At 30.9% G+C, this 12,927-nt stretch overlaps 1 protein-coding gene across 1 annotated transcript; it reads left to right on the top strand.

Moving 5' to 3' along the window:
- The first annotated feature begins 12,160 nt into the window (after positions 1-12,160).
- Positions 12,161-12,905, top strand: LOC114376666. Its single transcript, XM_028334877.1, has 2 exons — positions 12,161-12,688; positions 12,851-12,905. The coding sequence occupies exons 1-2, from the start codon at positions 12,279-12,281 to the stop codon at positions 12,903-12,905; spliced, it is 465 nt and encodes a 154-aa protein (XP_028190678.1). The 5' UTR covers positions 12,161-12,278.
- The last annotated feature ends 22 nt before the right edge of the window (positions 12,906-12,927 follow it).

Genomic DNA, 12,927 nt, shown 5'->3' with positions numbered 1-12,927 from the left:
ATATATGTCTTTTACTATCATTGTTATTTACAGTCACTATCATTATTTTCTTAACTGCCTTCTCTTTTTTAGCAATACTTCATTATTTATTTATTATATATCTTATCTTTAACAAATTTAGACTTCCACATTTAATATTTGTTAATATCACTGAGAGACCAACTCACAATAAACAAAACGCATATTTTTTACTAGGATTTTTCTGCCTTCCGCTAACATATCGTCATCAAATTCTTGATGAGATAATATAGTTCTACGAGCAAATGATTTGTAGCTTTTTGTGATGTTGATCGTATTCAAGACTTTCATATAACCTTACCTAGATCTGTTGTGGTGTTCATTGTTCAATTTTTGCGACAATTAATCGTCATGCATGTGTGTCATAAATCTTAAATGACAGTGGTGTACTAGCATAGGCATTGAATTTGTAGTTCCCAAATTTGACAAACTCAATGCATATCAGTTTGAAAATAAGATTACTGATATATATAGCTGTTGTCTTATGGTTTATATTTAGTACTACTATAACAGTTTCTTCCCAGCTCCATCTCGGCGCTTTTTTCTAATTTAGTTTAGAACGTGGAATTGACTAGTTAATCTATATTTTTTTATTCTCCTCAGGCATAGATATCAATCGGACTCAAACTCAATATCTTATAGACATTGTGATAGGACAATTAATTACTCTAAGAACCAAGGACCCCGATACTAGTAGATCTATATACATATTGTTTTGTAGAACCTTCTCTTCTTCAGATAATAATTAAGTATGAAAACAAGTGTTTTAAAGTTGCACAAAGCTTTGTTTCCCCTCAATTCTTATTTTAGAATTTTTCAATTTTTCGATTAAAATTTAGTTAAAAGGAAGAATGCCGATCCATGTCATGACTTGGTGCATTTTTCTCATACCAAATAGCACCACTTAATTTTTATATTTCATTTTGACGTTTTAACATTATGAAGACTTCAAGTGAACATACATATTAAAGAAATGTCGGTCACTGGTTGCAAGCTAAACTCTTTTTAAGTTGTGTTATGTGAAAGTTGTTTTCACAAGCCTATCAAGTGTTTGTAATTGAGTCACCCTTATTAAAAAATAATTTCTATTGTGGCCAAGTGTGTAAATGGTGAACTATAGTAGTACTGGCATTGGGTGAGAAAGAAATAAAGAAGCATTTGAATCCTAAGGTCCCGGACAATGTAAAAAAAGTGAAAAATATAGTAAAACAAAGAGTGGGGGGAGGGGGAAAGTTTGATAGTTAAGTTGAAGATCAGGCTTTTGCTGCGAAACGCAATGATGATTGTATTTTCTTTCTTTATGAACTGCAGACTGCAGCACACGTCCGTGTACCGTGCGCGTCAACCCTATTGTCACCGCTCGCTCCCGTATCCTCTCTCCACCACGCAACGCACAGGGACATTTCTGTAATCTCAAATTGAAACCCTTCCTTGCACGAGGAACGAGGGGGGTAAGGGGGGTTTGAGTGTGACCTGCTATTCCCGGTCAAATTGGATCCGTACCCAAAAAGAACAGTGGCTATTCTCCATTCCTCTCTTCCACCCCCGTTCTTGACTACTGCGCACATGCTGCACAGTCGTTTTGATTGACCTGTTACCAGCTTTTGGTATTTTCACTCATTCATTCACTTTCCTGAAGTGACTAAACCTTAAGCTTCCTCCCCCGCAAATAACTGTTCTGTTCGAACGCATTCCCCTCCCAACTCAGCCGTCACTGCTCAGGTTTTTTCCTTTTCCTTTTCAACTCTCACCATCCCCAAACATTACAGTGCAATTAGGGCATCAGCTTCAATTTAATACCACTTTAATATAAGTATTCAGCATATTAAATATCATATTCTGTACTCCAAATTATATTTGCTTTATTGCCACTTCCAAGTAAAAAAATTTCACGTACTACTACGGCCATGTGCCCATGTGTGTGAGTGTAATATAAATGTTGTTAGGTTTATATAACACAACCCATGCTCCATTTTATTCTCAAACTTTAATTGATTGTTCAAATGCCGTGCCAATGATCCAGCTTTTAATTTCGTGGTCCAACGGACACTAATTAATCTCAATAACTCGTACTCCATCCTCTCTCAATTATAAGTAAAAGAAAAAAAAAAGACATATTTCACATTTATTAAAAAAATTAATTAACTCTATTAAATTATGTTTAATATTTTTTAAAATTATCTTTTATTAAATCTTAATATCAAATATAAAAAAGTCTTTGACCTCGTTAAATAAAAATATTTTGAAAAACATGTTATTAAATAAGACATAATAATTAAAATTTACTTATATTTAAAATAATAAGATAAAAAAAATAAGAAACTATTATTGTTTATATCTGCAACAAAGAGGGAGTAACTTTTTTTTTTTCAAATGTACGTACAATAGTAATTCGCAAACTTTTGGTCGAATCACCAGCAATATTCTTGAGTGCAATTTTAATTATAGATGTGTAGACGTGTAGCTTATAATTTTAATTGTAATTTGTATTATGTGTTTTTATTTATCCGTATCAAAGACAGGTAGAAGGTTTTAAATAAATTGCTAATTCACACATTCTATTTAATCAATTGAACAATTAGATTCCTCTAATTATGTATGTATGAGAATTGATTTACGTTACTCAATAATTATATGATTTTTTTATTTAAGTTTGAAAAGAATAAATATTGAACATTAAATTATATATAAAGGGTTAAACCTATAAAAGGAATAAAATAGGCGAGTTTATAAAAAGAAAAATCTCAATAAGCATGAAACATTGAAAAAAGGAATGTAAGCAACACTTTTTCTTACATTCTCTTGCTGACATTATATCTATAATTAGATACAATTTATTGTAAATCATTAATTTGGTTGAACTAAACTTGTTATCTAATGATTTTCTCTCTTAATTTAGAAATGAAATTCACCAAAATTTATGATTTTCAATAATTTATAGTTAATCATGAAGAGAGTGTAAAAGAGAATGACACTAACATTCCTAAATTACAAAATACAAAAATAAAATGAGAGATATTGATTGACTATCTTTTCAACTTTATCCACAACATTATTCTATCAAAGACAAACTATTTGGTATTTGTTCCTTTTTTTTTTTCACAAACTACAAATGTTTTCAATGCACGGAATCAAAAATTAATTTCACTTGTGGTACCTGAAAAATGAAAGATGTTGATTGACTATCTTTTCAACTTTGCCCTCCACATTATTCTATCAAAGACAAACTACTTGGTATTTGCTCGTTATTTTTTCTGGAATAGAAATTATGAATGTTTTTCAATATATTGAGTCAAAAATTAATTTTACTCCTAATAGAAGTAAAGAAATTTTACATACTGAAAAAATACAGATTATCTCAATAATAGAATATTTTCCCATATATAAATCTAGTTATATTTTATACTATTGCATCATTCCTTTGAGTTTGTGAATTGTTTATTTAAAAACCAAAAAATAATCATTTCAAGTGACATGTGCACCAAATTAACCTTCGTATGTACAAAATGTAGTGGTGTTTTAAAAAGTCGTGTGTTTTATACACACACGAAGCGTATCACGTGGGAGGAATAAATTTTAAATGTACAATTAAAATTAATTATTAAAACTAAGATTAACTAAAATGATCCATGTATAGTTTTATAACTCTTCTCACCTTACACTCTTGCTATATATATATAACACATGTTTATAGACGTACAAATGGTACATTTCTAATTATATTATAAGAAAATTATGGGTAAGCTAATATAATGCAATAAATTGCACTTCAGCACCATGTAAGCTTGCGTTCCGTGTCTATTTGTATGCAACTTGCATTACTTAAATTACATTTTGTTTCGTACACCACCACTAGTTCAAACTTCAAACTATTCATTGTTTAAGATAACGTACACATAAAGAATATTAATTGCACACATTTGAAGAAAATCACTATGATAAAAGAATTTGGATAACAAGTTTTTATTTTTAAACCCATGAACCTATTACCCTAGCCATTGTTGCGACATTTTTTGATTTTTTAAATTATTAGTTGTATATTTATTGTATTTATTTATTTAATTATTATTCATATTTTTTAAAATAAAAGGATTTTTAATCTTTTGGACCTGATAACTCTATTGCAAATCGACACATCATTGATGGAGTTTGTTTATTTTGGATTGAATAGAAAGATGTGCAAATTCAACCCAGCTAAAACTAAAATATTTTAATTAGTTTAAGTAATGGATTTAGTCCAACTTGTCTCAAAATTAACTTGTGTACACTTGTAAAGGTATTAAATGTTTTTTCACGAATGCCTTTGGAAAAAAAACTAATTACTAATTTTTTAATGAATATGATAGAAGTATTATATTATTATATTACTAAGTTATGTTAACTTGGTGAGAAAGGAGCCTTTATTTTCTCTTTAGCTTTCCCAGGCTTGAAGTTTCAATCTTCGATCTGGTTATACGTCAGGGCCGGCGAGATCCCATATAATGCTGATATCATGCCACGTGCAAGTTACTTTATAATACCCCTTCTTGCACCTACCCATGTAATGCAGTATACTACTGCGAATATGAACATGAATATGATATCAAAGTTCATTGTTTTAACGCTTATATTGAGTGCAAATGCAATAGTAACGCAATTTATGATTATGCATAGAAATTCACGCGTAAAGAAAATGACAATGCCATCCCTATAATTTGAAAACCAACATTACTTTTTTTCAGCTTTCCCTCGTAAATCGGAATACATAACACTTCCTAATCCTGTGAATTGTGATCAACTGGTCGTTTTTTCAATACTTGTATCATAAGGTTTCGATCAATAGGTGAATTTCCGCTTGTTTGATATAATTATTTATTCATTTTATCTCATTTCTGTCTATTTCTGTTGAGAGTCCTACATCGCATATTTAACAAATTTGATGAATGTTTATATAGTTAGGTAGATTTTTTCGGATGTCTTTATTGGTTTTTAAGGAGACCTTTCGAATATCTTTGTTGTATTATAAATTTAATGCTTATATCACTTTAAAGAAAAAGTTGTTTGACTTTTTCAGTTATTTAAAATTTTAAATATCATTTAATATTAATTTTCAATTATATGTTTATTGTAGATCGAGATATAGCAGTGTATAAAATATTAATATAGTAAATAAAAAAATAATGTACTAAAAAATTAGAAATAATATTAATGAAACAAGGAGATTTATAATTCTTCTTACAAAATAATCTAGGAATACTCTTTGGTTGCAGGACTAATACGAAATTTTATTTAATAACAAAAATATTTAAGTATCATGATATTTTGTTAAAAGCTACAAAATAAAATCCATTTTGTTTTAATTTTTTTATATGTTAATTACTTTTTTATTATGTTACTGGTTTAAAATAATTATCGACTTTATTGAGTGGATTTTTTCTCTCAATTAGAATTACATTTTTTTTTCATTTGAATTAGAGATTTTATTTAATAATTCTAAGTTAAATTTCAGTCAAACTAATGATATGTTAGTTCTATATATTGTATGAATAAAATTGACTGTGGTGTGTTATCTAAAGTCTAAACACATTGTAAACGAAGGTATCAACGAACAAAAGGTAACACAATGTATAATATTGTTTAAGAAAAAGGGATAGAAGAACCGACACAACATGTGTTCTTGATTGTTAATACTTATTAGGGATACAGCAACAAAGATCGAAGTAATCATACATTTTGAACGGGGGATAAGGCCATGGTGATGTTGCTTAATTATATGTTTTGTGAGGTAATAAAGAAATATAGAAAGGAAAGAGCGATAGGTGAAAAGAAAAAAAAAAAGAAGAAGAAGAAGAAAGATCCCTGCAGGGCAGGGGGCAAAAGGGTGGGAGAATGATGGTGGTAAGTCACAGTGACTGCAGGAGCAGGATGAGCAGACCAGAGTGATGCAGTGACTCAGTGTGTTGGTGAGCAATTGCGTACAGAGGGACTCTTCTCATTAATGTATTCTCTCTCTCTCTCTCTCTCTCTCTCTCTCTCTCTCTCTCTCTCTCAGGTACATTTTTTGTTTCTTTGGTTCATACTCACTTCGGATCATTGTCTTTTCATCTTTTCCTTTCGTCCTTCTCTGTTCCCCCTCTCTTTCCTTTTCTCTTTCAGAACCCCATTAATTATGTTTTATCCACCCCACAATAATCGCCAACCTCAATCAATGTAATTACTCTAACATACAATTCAAGTGTTACTTTGTTACTACCTTAAATTCATGCCTACTTTTTATTTATTTATTATTATTATTAATTACATACAGACACATTGAAGTTTATATATCCAATTCAAAAATGGGCATTTCATGCCTATTTTTTAACTTTCTTTTGGGAGTTTCACTCAACACTCAAGACTCAAGACTCAGCTATCATATCAAAATATGGAACTGTTTTTACTGTTAATTAGGGGTATATTATGGGTTTAAATATTTTGAGTGCGAGTAAAATTAAATCTGCATCAATCATTTTTTTTTACTTATGGTCTATTTTATATAAATTTTTTAGGTTTTAAATAATGTACGGTAAAATACTTTTGTTCTTTAATGATTAATTATTTCTTTCATTTAAAGTTTAACTTTTGTACAGTTAGGAGTTATCACTTTACATATTTAATTGATTTCTTTATCAAAAATGTGGTTAAAAAATTACACCGTAAATGCGACCAAATTATGACACTTGATAAGAATTAAGATCATGGGAAGATCAAAATGAATGAAAAAGATAGAGAATATAGTTATATAATTGAGTTATCGAATTAATTCAGATTTAAAAATATAAATATAATAACAAAACCAAGTATAACTAATTTAGTTTAAATTTAAAATTTTAAAAATCGATTAATTGAACCGATCCAAACTTATTTCTTTATTTTGAATTATCGGAAGTCATGATTCGACAACACCCCGCTCCATTAAGTACAATAATTAATCAGCTACATCCACAAATGCTCTATAATGGATGCTTTTTCGATCAACAAGGTCAATCCGCGGTACACACAATTGTGTACAGGTCAGTGAAAAAAAAGCTAAATATAAGAGTTTACAAAGCAAAAAAAAGGCTGCAGAAATTTAGCTTTTTGCGTTAAATACTGTACAATATTGTTATAAAGAAGCAATAAAATATAAACATCTAAAAACTATAATTATTTAATTGATATCTCTCACTGTTTTTTCTTCTATCTTCTTTTCTTTTTGGCACATTATATCACCTATTACATTATCACTTCTTTCTCTTCTATCTTATTCCCTCTCAATGTGTAAATTAACATTGACTATCCACAAATCTTTATTCATTGTAAAGGTTTATTGGTCGGATTGGCTAAATAAAAATGATAAGTGTCCATACTTTTTAAGCTCAATATTTGAAGAGTTATGGACAAGGACAACCCAATTTGACAACAATAAGGGTTAACCCATTAGAAATATTTAGTAGAATTAACTCTAATAATATGATCTAGGGAGTAAGGCAAATACAACACTCAAGCCGAGGGCATTTCTACGCCTGTCTCAGACATGATTGAGGTGTAATAAGCAACACCCTCTCCTCACATGCGAGAAAGGTAAGATACACATTAGACCCCATGAAAAGGTGAGAATCGCTATGTATGGGCCAAATTAAAGGACACACTTCATAAATAGGCTTAATCCTGTAGACTGTAGTTACACCAACTTACGCATAATAACAAAGGCCCATTAGGGTTGTTTGAGTTCATATATCAAGCTTTAGAACTCCCTAACAAGTGTGTTCTCTAGCGTAAGCGGGTTAGTAGCTTGATGATAAAATTAAAGTAATATTTTTTCGTACAAAAATTATTGGTAAATGAGTATAATGCAATTTTTTTGAAGAAGGGTATAGTGTAATTATAGTTAGAGGAATGTTATTTTTTCATAAACGTTTGGATTTATGTTGAATTATTTAAAATTTCATTTAAACATTAAATAATGTGATTTTGATTAAATGTTCACATATTTTATACTATATGTTGATTGATGAATTGATTTTGGATCTGAAATTCATTTTGAGTTGAAATAATTTTAAAAAATATTTTGTGTTAAATAAAAAATTATATTAAATTGCATTACTAACTTACTTTTACAATAATAAAAACATTCAGATACAAAATACTTTCGTTTCAAAATCAATCACTAAAATACACATTACACCAATGATCGTTTACAAAAAAAGAATACAAAAGATAGTACTATTAATTAACCAACCGTACTAAATGAGAAATAAACATGGATAAAGGAAATGTCAGTTTCAAGTTTTAAATGTCGAGAGTACACGTTCAATTCGTCACCTCAATTTGTATATTTATATAAGGGTATAATATTATTTAAAAAATTAATTTATATTTTAAAATGATAAATAAAAAATTTGAGAAAAATATTTTCCAAAAAGAACATCATCTAAAAATGAAAAGGTAGGAAGGAAGGAGTAGATGTGATATGTGTGATGAATTAGTTGCATGAGAATTGACCAGGTGACCCTGCAGCAACATTCACTCAAAGCACTGGGTTTTGTCTCATATGGGTGGAACTCAATTATTTCCCAACCCTCCAAAACTTGAATTCTCCTTCCTTGTCATTTCCTTTTTCCTAATGCTTTTTGTCGCTGTTGACTTAGAAAATGGGAGGAGAACTGGGGAGTCCATCACGTGCATGGATTTGACATGATGGAATGAATACCAAGGAAACTTTATTGTCATTATTACTATTAAATGGATGACATGAATATTCTGATGCCATCAATAACGTCCCCTGCTCTGCTCTGCTGTGTTGTCTGATTTTACTACCTTTTTGTCCTCTCAGCCAACCAATACCCCACTCCATCTCTTTACCTATGCCCCCAAAGGGAACCCTAACCTTCTTCTTGTTGGTAACTGAGATTTTACCTTGTTTGAGAGAATCATTTTATTTTCACCGCACCGTCATGTTTTTTTTTTTCCCAATTAAATTCCTGTAAATTTATCACATTACTATAATGATGAGATTTCCTGTAGTGTCTGAACATATAAAACGCTCATACAATAAAAAAGGACATATAGAACGCCATGTTAGACTTTATGAAAGCATATTTGTCAAACATATCAATAGGGTATGGTGAGTTTGGGAAACAACTTCACTAATCATACACGCCACTAGGAAAGAGGGACCAACCAGACCCAGCAACACGTTTAAAGTCGAACAACATGTTAACAATATATAATGCAATTCTTGGCTCACAAAGCCAAAATGTTTGATAGAATCTTGAGGCGCTGCTTGCAATCATCTAAAAGTTGTACCTCTAAGAAGCGACATTTTTTTTTATGAGCACGGGAATGATCGTTAAATTTGAGCCTTCTTATAAAGTTCAATTCTACTAATAAACAACAATTTCCACTGCAAATAATGACCATCCAAGGCCTAGCCATTCAAATCCAAAAATGCATGGACCACTATTTTATTGAGATCTTATGCAATTTTAATGGAAACAACCTGTTACACGTACGGTGCAGTTAACAATTAGTTTCAACTTATAAATTAATACTAACTAGTATAAAATAATTCAGACATTACCGCATGAGTATTTATTTTCATTTGTCTTTACACTGTTGTCTTTACAGCTTTGTTTATGACTTTACCGCATTTCAGTTTATACCTTTACTTTTCGCTCTATCCATACTTTCAACTACTTTAGTCGATTAGGGAAGTTGCTTAAGAACCTACAATTAATAAAATAAACCTTCCTTAATACAATTGGCTAATTAACAAGAATTCACAATGTTTTTCTGTCAAATGATTCGTTTAACTACTTAACTGATACATTTAGCTAATAAAATAATAAAAACATTAACTGCAACAATTTTTTGTCACTGCTAATTTATTCTTCAACAAATTTAGGTGTGTTTGCTAAATTAAAATAATTTTTAAGTATTTTTTTCTTGAGGGAAAATAAATTAAGTATTTAACTATTAAGTAATTGACACTGTATATATAAATGTTTTTATTTTACAGAAACATTTATTCTATAAATGAATTTAGAATTAAAAAATATAAAAATATATTTCATTTTAGTTGATTTTTTGTCTTATTAAAATACAAGAAAAGCTTTCCAACAAAAGCACAAGAAAAAAAGAAAAAAAAAAAAAAAACACACACCGCATACCGTGGAAAAGCTCGTAGCTAAAAAAACAAAATGAAGCATCCCCAATGGCCACCAGAAAGTTATTTGGGCTGAAAGCAACTGCAGCTTAGAAGACAGAAAAAGGCATTATTAGCCTATTAGGGTAAAAAGAGCAATCGAGTTTTAAGAGGGTGGTGGGCTTTCACAGTCATTGTCAAAATGATTCCACCCTTCAAAAGTTTAAAAAGTACAAAATAATGCACACATAAGAATAAGATGTTGATATCGCACATTAGAAGGTGTTAATAGTGAAAATTATATTTATTTTTGAAAGAAAAATATTTTTAAGATAATATAGAATTTTTTATTAAATGATTCTTTTAATAAATAAATATTTAAAAGTGAGATATAAAATTTATTTTTGATTGAGTTTTTTTAGTCAGACAAACAAATTAATGATAGAGAATTATTTAATATTTAATGCAAATTACGATAATAATTTTGATAAATATATTTATTTTAGTTATAATAAAGTTGTAATTTATAAGAAAATAGAATAATTTTTTTATAATTTTAGTACCTTGATGATTTTTAAATTTTCATTTCTTACAATTAATCAATATTAAAAGATTATTTCTTAATATTTCATCGAACATCATATCTTAATAACAATATTAAGAGAAGAAAAGTAGACAAGTTAGGCCGTCCTTTTAAAAAAAAAAAAAAGAAAAACCACTCTTCCTATTTCTCTGTCTCCTTCTTTAGAGGGTCATAAACAAAAGGTCATTATTGCTCTGCAAGCAAAAGATTTTGGAGTTTTCGCATGGCACGCACGGTAGCGTGTGCGGCGGGTGCTAGTACGAAATGAATAATCGGCATTACCATTAGTGAGCATTCCACTTTTTTTTTAACACATACAGATAAACTGTAGTTCCAACATAAACCTAAGCTTTGAAACCAAGCTTTTCTTTTTGTCATTATTACCAGTTTGTTAATAAACAACAGATAAAACTACTCGAAGGAAATGTTAATTATGTGAAACCGGGCGTTACTTTAGGTCCAAGTGAGGTCCAGTTTGAAAGGCCCAAAATGATTGGCCTGGAAAATGGTGATAGTTCAAGGCCCTGGAGCCTTAAGCCCAAAATTTCTATTTATTGGACAGCCGCTGATATTATAATAAATCATAGCAAGGCTTCTTACCACAGGGTCCAAGATAGTGCAGTGGTAAATTCTTTTGCCTTTTGATTGACGTAGAAGGGCTTTTCCCCGATTTGTATTTGAAATTTTGGAGGATGCTATTTATGTAATTCATTTTGAGAAATACATGGTTCCAGTTAACTGAAATATTGATTGATTGTTATTATTTTTTTTTTATCGGTGGAATAAAAAACGAATAAAAAATTACAATAACTCATATATTTTGTTCGGTGAAGTGAAATGAACTTCCTTTGGTGATTGATTGTCCTTTATCATGTTGTATTATATGAGGATATTCAAATAAATTACTTGAGAAACATTGTTTCCTACTATTTTGTTCCGTTCTCCTTCCATTTTTCCACAAAGTTGTTTTTTGGTTTAAATGGATAAGAAGTTTCGGATGAATGCATGATTAAAGTTATGTTTAAGAAATTTTTTCGTTAGTTTTCTTCCCAGCAAAGTTAACTAATAGTTGGTAGGTATAATTGATTGGAATAAAAGTATTTTTATAAAACTAATATAAATTTTCATCATATTTATAAGTTTGTCTCTCTCCTTTGTTTTTCTTCCAAAAATGGGGTGTAAGATTTTTGGTTTTAGAATAATAATAGAGCATACAGGTATTAACATGATGCATGATGGAAAAAGAGAATAGAGTTAGAGGCCTGAATACGTATGTATTAATCTTGTGATGATGGGTCAGCATTATAGAGAGAAAAGGTAGGAAGGGTTGCACATCTGGCAGCACCCGGATTTGGCGTTGGTAAAACCGCTTCCTTGTCTGCAGAAGCATGGGCACATAACAGATTCAACAATAATAACGCAGCTGAAAGACAAATCTATCCATGATCTAATTTCTTAATTCCCTCTCCTCTGCATGCACAACAATGGCTATCATATACGCACAATGAAGCATTGTAGAATATATCCATCGCCATGCGTTGGTTCCCTACCCTCATCTTCTCCCATTCTCATTCTCAGTCTAATTCATCAACATCAACTTCGTCCTCATCTTCTTCGGCGACTCTAAAGTCTTCCCCTTCGACGTCCTCTGCCTCCGAACCCAGGAAGAACAGCCGCTCCGCCTGGTTCTTCGGGAAAAGGTCGACGTCGACGCGTTCCAGGAAGCTAACCCACATCGCCGACTTAGACGCCCTTGTCGTGCCCCCCTTGTCTCGCTCCCCCAGCACCTTCGATCGTTCCTCCACCTCATGCGTTCAGCCTCAGCCTTTGCCCTTGCCCAGAGACGCTGATTACCGTTTTCCCTCGCCCAAAGATGCCGCCGTCGACAGACCTGACGCCGCCGCCGTCGATGTCACCCTCAGCCCTGGTTTTCGAATGCGCAGGTAATATAAAATAACCTGATTCCCATTTCATTTGGTGCATGCATGATGCATGGTTTCCGGTTTCATTATGTAACTAGTAGGTCGTTATTAAAATCATTTTTCATGTTTTCGTATTTAAATGTTTATTAATTGTGCTTGTGTGCAATGTAACCAATTCTGCAGGTTTGTAGTCAAGTACTTTATTTCTCCATCCTTTCAACCAATTGGTCAATTATGAGGAAAAAAATTGGTGTACAAGA

This window comes from Glycine soja, chromosome 11 (assembly GCF_004193775.1).
Source record: "Glycine soja cultivar W05 chromosome 11, ASM419377v2, whole genome shotgun sequence".
Lineage (NCBI taxonomy): Eukaryota > Viridiplantae > Streptophyta > Magnoliopsida > Fabales > Fabaceae > Glycine > Glycine soja.
This window is presented reverse-complemented; position numbering and strand designations above follow the sequence as displayed.